Source organism: Pleurodeles waltl, chromosome 3_2, assembly GCF_031143425.1.
Source record: "Pleurodeles waltl isolate 20211129_DDA chromosome 3_2, aPleWal1.hap1.20221129, whole genome shotgun sequence".
NCBI classification, from domain to species: Eukaryota; Metazoa; Chordata; class Amphibia; order Caudata; family Salamandridae; genus Pleurodeles; species Pleurodeles waltl.
The window spans coordinates 11,730,699-11,751,178 of NC_090441.1; the positions used below are offsets into that span (position 1 = coordinate 11,730,699).

At 42.5% G+C, this 20,480-nt stretch overlaps 1 protein-coding gene across 5 annotated transcripts in view; it reads right to left on the reverse strand.

The window, feature by feature from the left end:
- Nucleotides 1-20,480, reverse strand: part of ACACA (acetyl-CoA carboxylase alpha) — an 895,081-nt gene that overhangs the window by 345,670 nt on the left and 528,931 nt on the right. For all 5 annotated transcript variants that reach the window (XM_069226569.1, XM_069226573.1, XM_069226571.1 and 2 more), the window contains one exon: nucleotides 20,001-20,111. In XM_069226569.1, the coding sequence (XP_069082670.1) occupies nucleotides 20,001-20,111 (111 nt within the window). The remainder of the gene's footprint in view (nucleotides 1-20,000; nucleotides 20,112-20,480) is intronic.

Genomic DNA, 20,480 nt, shown 5'->3' on the forward strand with positions numbered 1-20,480 from the left:
CATTCATTTCATATCCCATGTGGTGACATGCAGACTGCCATTCACCAACACTTTCCATATTTGTCAATTTCATACAAAGACATTTCTTGAAGTACAATAGACACCACAATGAATCCCATCTCACACACATTGCTTGTGTACACCCTCACACATTGTGACAAATCTAAATTCTGATAGAGTACATATGTCATCCCTCTTGCACTCACTCAAACTCCAATATAAATCCATTTCCTCTCTATTACACACACACTGTCCTACACTTCCTCCTTAAAGATAGTGTCGATTTACAGTCAATGAGCCACTCATACATCAATATACTAAGTCTCACACACTACTACATAAGTACACACAGACTGCTATGCGCTGTCTGTAAATAGTCTCTCACTGTGTATATATAGTGCCCTCTCTACACAATACATAGGCACCATCACACCTCCTAACACACACTACATACAGATATCATAATTAACACTGTAAACCCAACTAACACAAACAGCATTGAAGAACCTTTAACGCACTAAAAACACACAGTGTGCAAGCAGACATATACATGTTCACTGTGCATTGATATGTTGAATATAAAGATGCCCTCTCATTATAAACAGTTGAAGAAACTACAGCAGGTCAACGAATGTAGCCACAAAAGCCATTGTGAAGCATTCTGTGCACATCCCAGGTTCGAATCCCAGCTGCCTCAGCAGAGCCATGCATCCTTTTTTGAATCAAAGGAAAGTGCATTATCCACTCAGTCTATAAAACGTGCACAATTTATAGCAATCAGACAGGGCAAAACTATGCAAACACTACATTAATCAACCACTGGCAACGCTAATAAGTCTGGTGTTGGCTGGAAGCCTACTGGATTTATCAATGCATGTACTGTTTTGTCATGGTTTATGCAAAACTTTATTGTTAAGCACAGCTGCCCTCAACAATCTAAAGAAAAGAAAGGGCAAAAAGCCATCTTTGTCCCTGGCACTAAAGGGAACTACTTTGCATGAAGCGTGCTCCTTGTAAAAAAGCAGAATGCTGTGACTCACAGTGAAGCTAGGCAATGGCTGAAGTGGGCCAGCCCACTGACACAATAAAAGACCAATGGATGAAGAGAGTTGGCTGTAAGCCCCTACAACTACAAAGTACATATAAATTTTGTAAAAGCAAAGGTCTTGGTTAATGACAGGCCTAAAAAATAGCTCTTAAACTAGCAGTGCAACAGCTAAACAAAGCAGACACACTGGACTCGTATCTAACATCCTACACAACAATTACAGCATATGCCCATCCTTGGTCTAGATCAGCTCTCCAAGAAATTACTACCGCTGCCCTTCAGACCCATGCCCTCTCCACAGTTTCAAAAAGATCCTTCAATCAATATCAGCATCTATCCCAATCACAAATATTATCAACAGCTCCTTAAACACAGGAACCTTCCCACAGACATTAAAGAAGGCATATATACGCCAACTACTTAAGAACAACAACTGTTCTTCCTAGTCACAGTAAATGTTTACAGCGAATTACCACAAATTGTGTAATTCACAGTAAAATTTTTTTACCACGAACGCCGCATAATTAGACAAAGTAGTGTAATAGTGTTTTTTTGCACAAGTGTAATGCAAAATGTCTTAAACTATGCACATTACACCGGTGTACTGTAAATTTCACCCAGGCCTACTTAAATTTTGACTAAGCTAACAAACTATATAACAGCACTCAACTATCAGAAGGCTATAAAAAAACTAAAACTCATTAGTAAGACTGCTTCTAAATGTAAATAATGTACATCTACATATCCACATTTTTTACGGCCCTGAAGGCTTTACACAGGCTCCCAGCAGCAAGAAGATCCTCTTTCAAGCTACTGTGCATCAGTCACAGAGCTAATAATGGCCCAAAATTACTTTAATTAAAAATGGCAAAATATTCCCAAACCAGGAATTTACGTTCCAGACTGGCACCACATTTAATAATTCCTGCTATCAGGAAGAAACCATTGTTGGCACTACTTTCTCCATGCAAGCGGCAAAACATTGGAATTTCCTACTAGCCAAAATCATAGCAACTGACATTTATTTAAGAGTTCAGAAGCATTGCTAAAACCTGGTCATTCCCAATGCTTTCCAACAAATATTCCACACATTCTCACTTCCTGCTGAGATCAAGGAAATTCTAAATCGCAGATTCCCTTAACAAACAACCCCTTATATCAGGGAAAACTACATTGCCAGGGGAACTCGACATCCATGCATCTTTCTCAAACAAACACAAAACAGTATATTAAAGGCAAACCCCACTGATAGTTTACTTCTCAAAATCTCAGGCACACCATACAATTTAATTATCCAGTTATACTCCTTATTTTGAAAGAAAAAAACAACAAGCACAAAGACTGACATCTTCAGTGATGTTCAAAAGAACAAATGTTGTCGGCGTGATTGGGGTTTAGGTGGAGAAAGACGGAAAAACGTATATGGGTTGCTGACAGGTAATCAATTTTCAGCCTTTTGTTCTACTCTTTAAACTTCCTCGGATTGCCTCCTACACCAATAGTCCAAAAACCTGCATGAGAGTAACCCAGCTTACAGCTAGTTCTCTCTCCTGCCTTCCTACTTGAATGATACTCTCCCCACACTCCATCCTCTACATGACTTAGTGACACTGAGTTTACGCTATCCTTGCACATGCCCCCTGCCTTATTCTATACTAAATCTTAGTGAAATAACCATACCCTTTTTTACAAAGCATTAACTTTCCTTTAGAGTAACCGTTTCTACAACACCAAATCCTGACTAAACTATTTACTCATCCCGCTCCCATAAATCACAATATCTTATGCTGTTTGACCTCCCAAGCTATCGCACAATATTATTATCCTCCACTCTATTCCCTTGCCCCTCTTTTTTTACTGACATTAACTCACTGTAATAATTACACTTAACTCCTAATAATATAATATATCACCACTGGAAAATGGAGGAAATTCTTTAGTTTCCTTATGACACAAGACTAACCGAATACCCCAAAAATCCACAACAGCAATAAATAACCACTAGATTAACTAACTTAGGGCTATGGAGTGCTGCGCTACCCGCAAAGTGTTTCAATGTCTTGTCAGGGGTAGAAAGCGCTTGACAGATGCAATTTCAATATAATATTATACATACCTCCAAAGCAGAGCAAAACCAATAACACATATTTACATCTTAAATAGAATCCAGTTTAAGGCACTGAGCTCAGGCTACATTTAAACCCGAGGTTCACCCTGTGAACACTTTAGAGTTGGCCTGTTAACCTCTGGAGACTACCTCCTCGGCAGGATGCAGACAAGTCTGTGGAGAAATATCTTGCTTATTTTGTGCAGGTCTACAATATTGTCTCCTGGAAAACAGCCAAAAATCCAAGCTCACAGAAATTTCAAAAAGGATATTAAAAAGCTCCCTGTTCAAATGACCTTTTTCATCTAAATCTTTGAATTGTGGTGACTTCGTAAAGAATGTACATCAACTATGTGAAATACATTTTCATTTGCACATAGCCTTGCCACGTCACAACACATCTAATACAGTGGTGTCACTGGGACATATAGTTCAATGTTTCCCAGTAAACATGTTTGTGTGAATGTTGTTTCCAGGTGTAGTGTCCCCTCTCCTCTCCCATGAACATGCATTTTCCGAGACAGTCTCAATTTTCTCTTTTGGTTGCAAAAAGCGCTTTCTTGAGAATGAATTGCTTGTTTCTCTTTATCCGCGACTTGATTGCGGGCTCTAACTTTCTTCGTACGTCTCAGAGGCATGGAAGTACAGCAGCTTCTTTCAAAACCTCAAGGTGTATTCACTGAAAGCTTGTGTAATAGATGCTACGGTTCTCTAATAACAATATAACAAACTAACTTAAGCTACATAACATTTCTTCAAACATTGCCCACAAAACCTCCAGTTCAAGGCACTCACACGTAATGCACCAAAACGTATGGTCCACAGCTTAAAAGCGTCCAATACGCTGCTCGTGACCTTATAAAGTATACACCAATGCAGAACGGACAGGACATGCCCTGTGCCTAGCCCTCCAACCCAAAGACACCGCATGCAGAAATGCGCTGCAGGTACTGTCATCAGCAGCCTGAAGAATACACATCAACTAAGCCGTATGCCAAGTACCTGTACCTACAGAAAATGGCCTCTAGTCAGGAAGAATGAGCAAAGGGCAGACTCTGGCCAAGCTCTGTGCCCAGTACTGCTGCTGCCAGCACATGAAGAGTACTGTTTGAAGTCACACCCTATACCAAAACACAGAATGCACATTCATTGTACCTATACCAGTATGCACACACTTCTATTTCGCACACAAACCACTTAATTATACTCTACCCACAATAAATTCCGAATTCAATAAAATGCATTGAATATCAAAGCAAAATTAAATGCAAGAAGCCTAGCACATCATTTAGTGCCACGTAAATGGATCTGCCCACTAGACCTTGAGGAACAGTATAAAAAGGATTTCTGGAGGTGAAACCTGACAAAGGACTGTACACACTCACATAATTACCTGCGATTCCACACTGTTCGGGGCTGAAACAATTGTTCACTGTTCAGCTGCACACACTGCATACCCATCCTTGCAATGTAACAGGTCTATTTGATTATCTGACCCTTGTTTGCCAAATATTTGCCAGAGATGAGCCTTTTTATTTTGCTTCAATGAGTTTCTCTGCATGTTTCACTACCTATAGTAGAATACACTGCTCGCCAACTGTGCTTGATCCCCTCTAAAACTGTGTTCAGTATATACAATAATAAACACACTTAGGGGGTCATTCTGACCCTGGCGGCCGGTGGCCGCCAGGGCTACCGACCACGGGAGCACCGCCAACAGGCTGGCGGTGCTCCCACGAGCATTCTGACCGCGGCGTTTCAGCCGCGGTCAGAAGCGGCAAGTCGGCGGGCTCCCGCCGACTTACCGCTGCTCGGGGGAATCCTTCATGGCGGCGGAGCGCGCTCCGCCGCCATGAGGATTCTGATAGCCCCTACCGCCATCCTGTTCATGGCGGGAAACCCGCCATGAACAGGATGGCGGTAGGGGGTGCCGCGGGGCCCCTGGGGGCCCCTGCCGTGCCCATGCCAATGGCATGGGCACGGCAGGGGCCCCCGTAAGAGGGCCCCGCAAAGTATTTCAGTGTCTGCCATGCAGACACTGAAATACGCGACGGGTGCAAACTGCACCCGTCGCACCCCTGCAACTACGCCGGCTCAATTCTGAGCCGGCGTCCTCGTTGCAGGGGCATTTCCTCTGGGCCGGCGGGCGCTCTTTTGGAGAGCGCCCGCCGGCCCAGAGGAAATGTTAGAATGGCCGCCGCGGTCTTGTGACCGCGGTGCGGTCATTTGGCGGCGGAACCTTGGCGGACGGCCTCCGCCGTCCGCCAAGGTTAAAATCAGGCCCTTAATGAACTGGGGTCAGTTTGTAAAGACCCCTAGTCTACACAGGGAATCATGAAAACATTTTCCATTTTGTCTGACAATACAAATTCAATAATGATTATTTCACTGGACGGTATAACCTCAGTCCAACGGGGCACAGACAGCCTTCACAAGCGCCCTCCTTCAACTTAGCACTTTGCAAAGTGTGTGAACTCACAGTGGCACTAAGCAGGGAACTCTTACTCACTTTAGTGCTAAGTCCTCTTCCTCACTATATCATTCAATGGAATGACATCACAGCGTGATCTTACTTCAGAAATACACGCTATACAATAACAGGCCATTCAACACAATTTTATAAAGTGACAGGCCATACCATACTGTGTGATGACACACCATACTATAACATACTATAAGATGACAGGCTATACCATTCCATACAATGGCCGACCATACAATACTGTAAAATGATTGACCATATCATACCAAACTACACAATGAAAAGCTGTACCATTCAATGGCAGGCCATACACAACATACTATACAATAATAGGCCATACCACACTACACAAAGATAGGCCATACCATACAATACTATATCATGAAATACCATACCATGATAGGCATTACAATACCATACAATGACAGGCCGCACAATACCATACTCTAAATGACAGGACATATAATTCATTACCATACTATATAATGACAAGCTATACCATACCATACAATGATAGGCTATACAATACAATAACATACCTTACCATAAAATGGTAGGTCACACCAATCTATACCATACAATGTCAAGCCATACTATACAATAATGTACAAAGGCAGGCTTTCTATACTACATAATGACAGGCCATACCATGGTATAATATGACAGCCCATACCATATAATACCATAATATACAATGAAAAGCCATATTGTACCATACTATACAATGACAGCCCATACTATACAAAGGCATGCCACACCATACCAAAACATATTAAACTATACAACTACATGGCATACCATATCATGCTATACAATTACAGTCCATACCATAATATAAAATGACAGGCCACATCATACTATACTATAGTATAAAATAACAGGCCATACCATAACGGGCCATAGCGTAGGCATATCATACTGTACTATACAGCCCATACCATACCATACCATATTATACAATGATAGTTCATAACAACAACAGGGAATATCATACCTTACTATACAATGATAGCCCATACCATGCCACACCATACCATACCATATAGGTTATACCATATAATTACACGCCATATAATTTCACACTATACCATAACATGCTTTACAGTGGAAGGCAACACTGTATCATACAAGGACAGCCCATACCATAGCATACCATGGCATCCCATACCACAGCATACTATACAATGTCTGGCCATACCATACTATATCATCCCATACAATAAAAAAGCCATACCATACCATGCCATATCATACTGTACGACAAGGAATGTCATACCGTATTAAACAATGAGAGACTATTCCATACCATGCCACGCTACACCATACCATGCTATACTACAGGTGAAACCATACAATATAATGACAGGCCAGGCCATACCATCCCATCCCATCCAATACAATACAATACTATACAATGACAAGCAATACTACACCAAAATATACTATGACAGGCCATAACATACCATACAATTATATACGACAGGCCATACCATACTATACTAAACAATAACAGGTCATGCCATACTCTACAATAACAGGCTAAACCCAGGGCCACTGGAATTATGCAGCAGGGAAGGGCCAAATTATGCTGTGTAATGCAACAGATGTAATGATTATAAGGCTTCATTATATTGTAATTTCTACACGTGTTAACACTGCCTGGGCTTTGGTTGAACCTCATTAGTACCAGTTTAACACCCGAATATAGCAATACGCAACAGAAAGGTGACAAGTCAACTTTTGCAGGGGGCGCTCGACTGCGCAGCAAGTCGTGTTGGTGTGCTTGGAGTAATTTCTGAAATGTTTGAGCTAAAAACAAAATTTGTTTTTGTTCAAATCTGAAGATTATGCACCAGATAATGGATTATGTGGCAAATGCGGCTAATCTATAATTGTGCAAAAAATACCACAGCCACACAATTGTGTAATTCCAGTGGCCCTGGCTATACCATACCATACAATTACAGGCCATACTCTATTACACAATGACAATCCACAACATACAATAATATACAACGACAGGCCACACCACCCATATCATTCTAAACAATTACAGGCAATACCATAGTATACAATGACAGGCCATAACATTCTACAGAATGACAGGCAATTCCATACCATAATGTACAATGACAGGTCATACCATACTATAAAATGACAGACCACAGCATTCTATTCAATAACAGGCTATACCATACCACAGTTTACGACAGGCCATACCAGGCTATACAATTACATACCATACTATACAGTGACAGGCTATTTAGTACTAAACAATACAATGACAGGCCATACCATACCATACGACAGGCCATAACATACATTACTATACAATGACAGCCCATACCATAGCACACCTTAGTATGACAGACCACACCATATCACACTATACAATGACAGGCCATACCATACCATACTAAACTAAGCTAAACAATGACAGGCCATACCATGCCATACAACACCATACTATACTATAAAGTGTCAAGCCACACCATACCATATAGTAACATGCCAGGCCATACTATGACATATCATGCTATACAATGAAAGGCCCTGTAATTCCATATCATGCAATGACAGGCCATACCATACCATATCATACCAGAGTATTTGCCAGGATATACCACATCATTACATACAATTACGGGCTATACCATACAACATTATACAATGACAGACAATAACATACTGCACATTACTATACAATGATAGGCCATACCATATTGGCAGGCCATACCACACCACACTATACAACAGGCCCTACCACAGATTACCGTACTATAGAATGACAGGTTGTACCATACCCCACCATATTACACAATGACAGACCATACCATACTATCAAATGACTGGTCATATCATAACACACCATGTTATGCAATGATAGTCTAAGCCATACCAAACTATACAGTAATAGACCATAGTATACAATGGCAGGCCATACCATGATATACAATACAATGACAGGCCATACCATACGATACAATAAGAGACCATACAATACAATAATGACAAGCCATATTACAACATAACATAATATACAGTGAAACACAATAACATACCATACCATACTATTCTGTGCAGTGACAGACTGTGTCATACTTCACAATAATATACAATGACAAGGCATAGCATACTATACAATGACAGACCATACCACATCACATCATACAATAAAATGACAGGCCATACCATATAATCACAATTCCAACAATACCATATTATATTATTCAATGACAGTCCATACTATTCAATGACAGGTCATATCATACCATACAATTCTATACAATGACAGACCATGCCCTACCAAATCATACCATACCATGACGGGCCATACCGTACCATACAATGACAGGTTGTACCATACCATACTATACAATGACAGGCCATATTATACCATACAATACCATACCATTCAATGACAGACCATACCACACAATGAAAGGCCATACAATGCCATACCACACCATACTATACTATACTATACTATACCATCACAGTCCATACCATACCCTCCTATACAATGTGTGTCTCAGGGGCATAGTTTGGTCAGTAAGATTGGAGGGAGGGGGTGTGGTGAGCTTCAGAAATTTCCCGAAAATCATGCTGGAATTTAATGTTAAAATACATTATACGACAAGCTGGGTGCATAAGAGGGGCTTAAACGGAAGTGGAAAGAGAGACAAATATGGATTGGTAGGAATACTAAGTGAAAAACAACAAGACTTTGTAAGATCAACATTTTTAAAGATTTCATCAGAGATGAGAGTGTGTGCATTTTTGTCAGTGTGTGCATGCAGAAATCCCAGGTGAAATCCAACAGACACCTCACTATACCCGACTGAAATCACCTGTTCCCAACTATTAATCAGAAAATACATTTATTAAGGGGGTGTAACATCCCAAACACCCTTTGAAGCTAGGTCCCTGAAGAGTCTATACAATAACATACTATACAGTGACAGGCCATACCAATACTTTACCCTTCAAAAACAGGCCACACTATAGGACAAGTTACTTACCTTCGGTAAAGCCTTATCTGGCAAAGACTATATCTAGCTGCAGATTCCTTACCTGTGAATTCTCTCTAGGCATCATACTGGACCCAGAAGATTTTCATGAGCAGTACTCTTCCGTGTTTGTAGGTGGTGTCGATCAGCTCCGCATCCATTGTCATCTTCGGACGCGCCAGAAATCACATCGCTGTCCCTATATAGGTGCCACCTAGTTGTGCCAACATCAGTTTCTATTCATGACTTTCCACGCCAGAAGCCTAAAAATCCATTTGCAGGATGGGTGGGTCGGTAAGGACACTCCAGCTAGATATACTCTCTACCAGATAAGCCAAAACCTAAAGTAAGTAACTTATCCATCTGACAGACTTCTAGCTGCAGATTCCTTACCTGTGAATAGATACCTAAGCAACACCATCCCCGAGGAGGGTCTGCAAACCAGTTTCGATTGAAAAGGTCCTGCAGGACCGAACGGGCAAAGAGCCCATTTCTATGGACCTGACAATCCACACAGCAGTGTTTGATAAACGTGTGCAGAGATGCCCAAGTTGCTGCCTGGCAAATGTCCAGCACTGGAACTCCAAGTGCTAACGTGGGGGTTGCGGCTTTAGCTCTAATAGAATTAGCACGCAAGTCCTTAGGGGGTTGCATCTTAGCCAATGCGTAGCAAAAGTTAATGCAGTGTACAACCCATCTGGAGGTAGTTCTCAACCTTTCTTTCAACCAACAAAGACCTGATCATCCACATGGGACTCTTTGGTATGATCAAGGTAAAATGCTAACACTCTTTTAGGGTCTAGGCGGTGGAGTTTCTCCTCTTCCTTAGAAGGATGTGGGGTTGAGTAAAAAAGTGGGCAAGGTGATGGACTGGCCTACATGGAATGGTGTAACCACTTTCGGGAGCAAGGAGGCCTATGTGCGAAGCACTACTTTGTCAGGACAGATGGACAGTAGGGTGGCTTAGATGGCAATGCCTGCAGTTCACTCACCCCGCGGGCAGATGTAATGGCCACAAGGAAGGCTGTTTTCAATGTGAGAAGCCTTAGACAATTGTGGAGAGGCTTGAAAGGAGCACACATCAGGAACGTCAGAACCTAATTCAAGTCCCATTGGGGCATAATGAATGGGGAAGGAGGAAACATATGAGTAAGGCTTTAAAGGAACCTATTTACAATAGGGGATTTAAACAAAGAAGGCTGATCAGGCAGCCGTAAGAAAGCAGAGATTGCAGACAAAGAACCTTTGAGAGTGCCCAAAGCAGAGCCCTGCTAGGCCAACGAAAGTAAAAGCAACAGAACCTCAGAGAGAAAGTCAGAGAGGGGGTCAGACTTGTCTGAGCACCATGTCACAAATTTCTTCCAACGACAGGCGTATAGCATTTTGGTGGAGGAACGCCTGGTTATCGAGATTGCGTTACAGACTTCAGGCAGAAGGTTAAAAGCTGTCAACTGCCGCCGCTCAACCTCCACGCAAGAAGGTGGAGAATGGACAAGTTTGAGTGGAAAATCCTCTCCAGATGCTGTGACAGAAGATCCACCCAAAGGGGAAGTCTGATTGGTGGATCGATGGACATGCTCAGTAGCTCACAATACCAGACTCTTTGTGCCCAGACCCGGTTGGTCGTTCTTAATATTCTTGAGAACTCTGGGCAGGAGTGGTAAGGGTGAAAAGGCATACAGGAGGCCCGAGTTACATTTAAGACGAAAAGCATCTCCAAGTCAGACCCACTCTGGAAACTGCAGCGCGCAAAACTGTTGGCACTGCGCGTGCTAGGTGGAGGTGAACAGATCTAACCTAAACTCTCCCTACTGCTGAAAGAGACCTTGCCCCACCTCCAGATGGAGACACCATTAGTGATCCGCCAGGCATGTGCGTCTCTGTCTGCTCTGGCATTCAGAGAGCTCACCAGGTGTTGAACCACCCGGGATATGCTGTGTTGTTCCAGCCATGTCCAGAGGCGCAAAGCCTTTTGGCAAAGGATCCACGACCCCTTTCCGCCCTGTTTGTTGCATTACCATATGGCCGTGGTGTTGTCCGTGAACACCTGTAACAGCCTTCCCTTGATGAAAGGTAAAAAAGGCTTTTAATGCCAGCCGGATCGCCCGGAGCTCCAGCAGATTGATATGGAATCCGGATTACGCTGAAGACCAGAGTCTGATCTCCACCTCTACCAGATGGCCGCCCCATTCCAGGAGTGACACATCTGTCACTACTGTCAAATCTAGTTGAGGAAGAGAGAGGGATCTGATTCTGACCCAATTGTGTTTTGTTAACCACCACTGCATATCTTTTGCAGTTCACTCCAAGATCTGGACCATGTCTGAGAGATTCCTCTGATGCTGTGACAATTGGAACTTCAGGTCCCAATGCAGAGCCCACATATGCCATTGTGCATTTGTCACCAGCAGGATGCAGGAGGTCATAAGTCCCAGCAGCCTCAAAGTCAGTTTAACCGAAATCCAAAATAGAGGATGAAAATCGGTATCATAGCCTGAATATCCTGGACTCACTACTCGTGAGGATAAGCTCAAAACTGTACTGTGTCCAGAACAGCACCGATGTAAGGGAGCATGTGAGAGGGAGTCAGGTGTGACTTCGGCAGATTTATAGTGAGCCCCAGTGAATGCAGGAAGTTTGTAGTCTGAAGGTGGAAGACGGCAGCCTGGGGTGAGCTTCCCTTCAAAAGCCAGTCATCGAGGCGGGGGAAGACGGACACCTCTAATCTCCACAGATGAGTTGCAATCACCGTCATCACCTTGGTGAACACCCAAGGGGTGCTGATAATGCCAAAAGGGAGCATGGTGAACTTAAAATGCTCATAGCCTACCATGAACCACAGGTAATGTCTGTGGGCAGGCAGGACAGGAATATGGAAATTAGCATCCTGCAAGTCCAATGCTTCCATCCAGTCTCCTGGGTCCAGAGCAGACAAGACCTGAGCCAAGGTGAGCATTCTGAACTTCACCTTCTTGAAGAAGAGATTGAGGGCTCTGAGGTCTAAAATAAGTTAAAGACCCTTGTCCTTTTTGAGAACCAGAAAGTAGTGGGAATAACAACTACAGCCTACTTCTGGTGCAGTAACCCTCTCTATGGCTCCCTTGGCCAAGAGAGCTGCGCTTTCCTTGCGGAGAAAGTATAGATGATCCTTTGTCATCCAGTCGTGAGATGGTGGCATGGAGGGAGGGGTAACCCTGAAGGAGCGGGAGTAGCCCCTACGGACAAGCTGCAAAACCCACCTGTCCGAAGTTATGGACTGCCAGTGGGACAGGTGATAGCCAATCCTGCCACCAACTGGGTGTCCATGGTGGTACAGAGGCAGCCTGGGAGAGTTTAGTGGCTGCTGCTACGGGGTGTGGTGGTGGGGGTGTGGGTTGTGGGGGAGGGGGAGTAGCAGACTGTCCAGACTGCTGGCTTCCTGATCCACGAGGTCAATGGATACAGCGCCCTCATTCATGCTGAGGCTGGGCAGCATGGGTGGCACATGGCAGGCCCCTTTCATAGCCGTGGAAGGCAGATTGGAGAATATGGGGGAAAGGAGCTGTGAGGCCCAAGGACCTGGCAGTAGTCAAGATTCCTTAAAGCGCTCGGGTGCCGAATCTCACCTTGTCTTCGAAGGGATGGGAGCCATCAAACGGGTTTTTCATAAGGGAATCTTGGACATCCCCCGAAAATCCAGACGTTCTCAGCCAGGTGTGGTGCCTAAGGGCCACTGTCGTGGACATTGCTCTGTCTAGTGAGCCGGTCGTGACAAGTCCGCAACCAACTGTGAACGTTGCTGCATCTCTCCTATTGGCAACAGCTTGAGAGGGTACATCCCTGGTCTCATCCGGGTTCTGTGGCAGCACTTGCGCAACCGTGTCCCACATGCTCACGGACTGCAATGCCAGGCTGGCGGAAGAAAACATATTTTTCCCAAAATAATAGTCAAAACTCTTGGATTCCCTATCCAAGGTAACAGTAGGGAAAGCATCTTGGGAAGTGGAGGAAACTTGGGTCTCCAGGAGTGGAGTGATGGTGGCGGGCAATTGTCCTATTCACAGGAGTCCCTGTGCTAGGTTTGGACCAGGTACCCAAAAAGACATCCGTAAGTGCATCATTAAACAGGAGTAGGGGTTTGGATGCGGAGACTCCCGGTTGTGGCACTTCTGTCAAGATGTTAGTCCTGACTGGCACCAAGGGTAGTTGAAGGTGTAGGACCTCAACCGCCCTCCACACCACAGCTTAAGCGTGAATTCCTCCATAGCCATGGTAAGGGGAGAACGCATACAAGTATCTGGGGAAGTGTCCAGTCCACTGGCTTCACACACATCCTCACATCAGTAAATGTCTTCCTCATACAGCTGGTATTCCAAAGGTAACAGCGACCACTCCCAGTCCTACCAGAAGCCTAGCCCAAGGGAATATGGCTCAGGATCCAAAAAAGGAGACAAATTGCCAGAGTCAGCATCGAGTGACATCCATCTGGCTCTGTGTTAGGTATGACAATGGGGATGGCGCTGCCGGTGGGTGCCAAGAGCCTCGACATCAGGACCAGTGCTGGGGAAGTTCGAGGTGGTACGAATGGATCCTTGGGTGCTCACTGGCGCAGAGGCTGAAGTCACCGGTGTGGAACCCGAGGGGGCCTTACTCTGATCCTGTGGGTCCTGAAGGTGCGTCACAGTGTCAGACTGCCCAAAAATGAGAAGCACGGCCTCATAATTTTTTTTCAATTGGCCATGGGTCACTCTGGCTTCTGGAAAGTCAGGGAGGTGCAGAGTTAGCCCAGGAGCAGTTGTTTCTGAAGTACGAGGCCTAGAATGACAATGTTCCATTGTCGTGTCAGCCGACAGACAAGGAGAAGTTGAAGACCCCTTCGACCTCTTACTTTTTTCCTTGTGCTTCAGCTTTTACGATCGCCCAGAGGACTTGGAGTGAGATGAGACAACTTTGGATTCCACAACCAGTCCCGGGACTTTCCACGCAACCGGGATCTCATCCTGCACAGAGTTGCATGCCGGGCCGCCATTTGCTTCATGTACCGCTCCCTCAAAGCCTTTGGATGCATGGCCCGGCACCCAGAGCACGACATTGGGTCGTGGTTGTGCTCCAAGCACCACAAACAGACGAGGTGTGGATCCATCACTGACATCAACCGATTACAGGCTCCGCAGGGTTTCAAACCCATCATGCGTGGTGACATCCTCGACACACCAGGAGGTGAATCTAAAAAATATTTGATAAAAAGACGAAAATGGCCAGTCAAAAATGGCTAAGGGGTAGCTCTTCTCTGGATCAGAGCAGGTTCTGGTGCAGAAAGAAAAGACCTGATGTAGGTGTGTGTGGGTGGCACCTATATAGGAACTGTGACATAATTTATGGCATGCACGACCATATAACAGGCCATACCATACCAAATAATGGCAGGCAAAACCATACCATGTGATACAATGACAGGCCACAACATACCACATAATGGCTGGGCTACCAAACAGCACAATAATGTAATGCAATGTAAGGTGAATTTCTAGAGAGCTGCTTGTCCCCCATGAGGGTATCCAGGTGCTGCTATACAATGACCACCCACACCACAGCATACAGTACAATGACAGCCATACCATACTATACATTGACAGGCCATACCGTACCCAGGGACTTGGTCAGTAAGATTGGGGGGAGTGACCTTCAGATTTTCCAGCAATCACGCTGGCACATAATGTTAAAATACATTATACGACAAGAAGGGGGCATGAGAGTAGCTTAAAGGGCAGTGGAAAGGAAGAGGAATGCTGATTAGTAGGAGTACAAAGTGAGGGAAAACACATTATTTTCTAAAATAACCAACATTTTTGAGTCTTTCAAAATAGAAAGAGGGAGAGAGTATGCATGTGCTTTTTCCAGTGTGCATGCAAATATCCCAGGTAAACTTCTGATAGACACCTTACCATACCTGACTGAAAGCACCTGTAACCAACTATTCATCTGAAAATATTTTTACTTTGGGGTTTAACACCCTAAACACCCCCCGAAGCTCTGTTCTGACCATACCATACTATACAATGGCAGGTCATACCATACCATAATATACACTGACAGGCCATAACACACCATTCTAGACAATGACATACCATACCATACAATGTCAGGTCATACCATACAATAACGGGCAGTACCTTACCATACTATACTATACAATGACACGTCATACCATAGCTACACCATACCATCCGATACAATGATAGGCCATACCACAGAATGACAACTTTTACCTATCATAATATACAATGACCAGACATACCTTGACAGACTATAAAATGACAGACCATACCACAGTATACAAGTAGCCCATACCACGCCATTCTATGCACAGATAGGTCATGCCATACTATACAATAACAGGCCATACCATACCATAAAAAGCCATAACATATCATATCATACCAATCGATATGACAGGCTATATAATACTATAATATACGATGACAGGCCATACCATTCTATACAATGACAAGTCACACCATGCGTACTACAATAACAGACCATTAAACATCATATCATTCTGTACTATGACAGGCTACACCATACCATATTATGCTATACAATGATATGCAATAACATACCATACCCTACCCTACTATGCAATGCTAGGCCATACCACACCATAGCATTCTGTACAACGAAAGGCCATACTACACTGTACACTGACACGCCATACCATATCATAACAGGCACTGACAGACCAAACCATAACATACTATAAAATGACAGGCCAGACAACACCATATCATATAATACCATATTAGAAAATGGCAGGCCATACCATACCATCCTATACTATAAGGTGACAGGCCATACAATACCATACCATTCTATACAATGACAGGCCATACCATCCCTTGCAATACAAAAACAGGCCACCCTATCTCATGTTATTCAGCGACAGACCAAACCACACTATACCATACCATAAAATGACATGCCATAGCACCTATAATTCTATGCACTGACAGGCCATACCACACAGACCATATCACATAATACCATATTATACAATAACAGGCCATACCATACCATAATATACCATGTTATATAATGACAGGCAAAACCCTACCATACAATTCTATATGACAGGCCATACAATATCATACTATACATTAACAGGCCATACCATACAATTGCAGGTCATATAGTATACAATGACAATACATACTATACAATGACAGGTCCACCCATGCCACACTATAAAATGACATGTTATACCATAATATACAAAGACGGGTCATACCATACTATTCTATAAAATGACATGTACCACCATACTGTACAATGACAGGCAATACCATACTACATACAGTGGCAGGTCATACTATACCCTACTATGAAATGACAGGCCATAACATATCAAACCATACAATGACATGCTATACCATACTATTCAATGACAGGTCATTCTATGCCATATCATACAATGTAAAGACAGCCCAAAGCATACCCTGCCATACTATATAATGATAGACCATACAATATCATACGACGCTATAAATGCCAAGGAATACAATACTGTACAATGACGGGCCACAGCATACCAATCTATGCAATGACAAGTCATACAATACCATACTATGCAATGACAGGCCATGTCATACCACACTATACAATGACAAGCCACACCACACCATACTATAGCATACTATGTGATGATAGGCCATACCATATCATACAGAATAAAAGACCACATCATAACACACTATACCACATAATGACAGGCCATACCATGCAATACAATGACAGGCCATACCATGCAATACAATGACAGACCATACCATACCATAGAATGACAGGCCATAGCATAACATACTGTACAGTGGCAGGACAGATACAATGAAAGACCATACCTTATCACAGAATGACAAGCCGTAGCTTAACATACTATATAGTGGCCTATACCATACCTTACTATACAATGACAGGCCGTACCACACTCTACAATACAATACATACAATAGCATAACATAGTATACAATGACAGGCCATGCCATAACATTCTTTACAATGACAGGCTACACTATACCATAATTAAAACTGTCTGTTTTCCGTTTCTACTGATTTTTTATGGATACATATAGAGAGAAAAACATTTATTTTTCTGTCTGTATTAATTTTTAAATATGGAAAAATACAGAAAATGTCTTCTTTTTGACTGTTCTCGCTAATGTCACTCCTTGGTGCCAGGTCAGTAGCTGTGCAGACTGACAGGTAGGAGAGTTAAAAAACAAAAAGTAAAAAAGGATTTCCTAATGGAGTTTAAATAACTGTAAATGTACAGATTTCTCAGCTGTTCTACAATATAAATGTTTTCAGATGATTGCTTTGTACTGGAAAGTTCTGGAACTCACTGGACATTAAAACGCGGGTATACTTTTATTGGTTGAATAAATAAATGTGAAAATATTTCATTTGCAGCTTCATGTGTATACTAAACACAAAATAAATACATTTAAAAAAAATGGATAAATATGGATAAATACAGACAGAAATGTAAAAAAAATCAATACCATGTACCTAGGGCTCCCGGTTTTATGGTATTGACTTTTTTAACATTTCCGTCTGTATTTATCCATTTTTAATTTTTGGCCATCTTATTGGTATTTATCCATAGTTATTTTGTGATTTCAGAGCTAAATGGACCCGTAAAATGTTATATTTACACATTTATTTAGTTCTTAAACGTGGGCTCATGCGCAAATGCCTGTAGCGTTTTAGCATATTAACTGGCCACATATATAATAAAACACTACCCTCACAGGTGCATATTAGCAATTTACTACAAATGTATGCTAACAGAGGCTTGTATTTAAGGAATTCTCATCCTATTTTTTTTTAACTTCCCATGCTGTCTAACTGTACAGCTTTTGCCTAGAATTTATGAAAGACAGCATGGAGAGTCTGTCATAAGAAGCATGATTTTCAGTGTTTTTCCACTTTTAAAAAATATATACTGGAAGGAAATTCATTGTTTTCTGTCTGTTTTTTCCTTTACAAATCAGTAAAAACGGAAAACACATACCATACAATACAATGACAGAACAGACTAAACAATGAAAGTTAATACTATAAGAAGTGACACTGAAATTATGCGCAGGAGAGAGCCAACGTATGCAAGTTTGAGTAAATTATGTGGCATGAAAAGCCAAATTATGCGGCTTAATGTGGCATATTTTGTGATGGTATTACTTCATTATTTTGTCATTTTGAAACTTGTTAACACTGTCTGGGCATTAATTGCACTTCATTAATACCAGTTTAACACCCACATACAGCAAGAAGCAACAGACCAGTCAACCGTTGCAAAGGCCCTTCTGCTGCACGGCAACACTTCACGGCGTTTTTAGTAACTTTTGAACCGTTTGAGCTAGAAACAAATTTCTTTTTGTTAAAATCGGCAGATTACGCAACAGATGATGCATTATGTGACAAACCTATATTTATCTGAAAATCACCACGGCCACACAATCACATAACTCCAGTGGCCCTGACCATACTATTCAATGACTGGTCACACCATACATTTCCCTACGACATGCCATAACGTACCATACCATACAATGACAGGCCATAGCATGAGGTACTATACCATACCATAGCATACCATGCCAGGCTATACTATACTATATCATAGTATATGACAGGCCATACCATGCCATACTATATTATGACATACCACATCATACCGTGCTATATAATGACAGGCCATCCCATACCATACAAACTACACAATGACAGGCCATCCCATACCATACAATGGCAGGCCGTATTGTACCGTACCACACAATGAGAGGGACTAGTTCCACTATGTGACTGTGGCCAGGGGAGGAACCACACAGTGAATGTAAATGTAGCTGCAAGCTCCACTTAATGTACCTTCATATCAAGTCCTTTTTATTGTTGTACTTATTCGTCTAAGGGGCAAGGGCTGCAATCTTGCCATTTTGCAAATGCAGTGATGGGGGTCTGCAGTCCCTCACAGGTCTCCATTTATTCATTTGCAGAGGTAATCTTACCTCACTAATATACACAAGGCAATATTTAAAAAAAAATCCTATCGAAGGAGTGTTTTGCTCCACAATGGATTTCTACATTGTTTGTAGCGCATAAAAAACTGAGTGCTAAAATAGTGACTGATTTGCAGCTCAATCCTTAGTACGTTGGCACATCAGTTTCTTAAACACAGGACCTGCCCACGCTGCCAGGGTGTCCCTAACAGGTTCACTGGTACGCTCACATAGGGACAGACTCTCCCACCAAAGGCATCTTGGAACAAAGAGAAGGCATACACACTTGTCTAACTTCCAAAATTAGTCTTAAGTCACTCACTTTATTCAGGGCACCAGCTCCTGTCAGGATAATGTGTGAATTTTCCACCTGAATTGTCCGCTGTCCCAACCTGACAAGATAGGCTCCAATACCGATAGCCCGGCATGTCACCTATAAGAACAGAGATGAGGTGAGCTCCATAAACATTTAAAGGATCAAACATCTGTATATATACTTCTTTTACAAACAACTGAGAACTTATATTTACTAAAGTACAACGTGTTTTCTTATAGACTTTCAATACGTGATGACAACCACTGTAATATATATGTATGTATAAAATATATGTACAATATAAGTTAGACAAAGGGAAGTTATGGCTACTTAACACAACTGTATAAACTTCAGTATAAAAAAAAACACATGCGTCCCTGTAAAAACCATCAGTAAAACAAATGTTATGGTGACAAGTGAAAACATAAAACCACATGAAATTTACCATTTGTGGCGAGCTATGTAACCACAGCTCAGTAATCATGA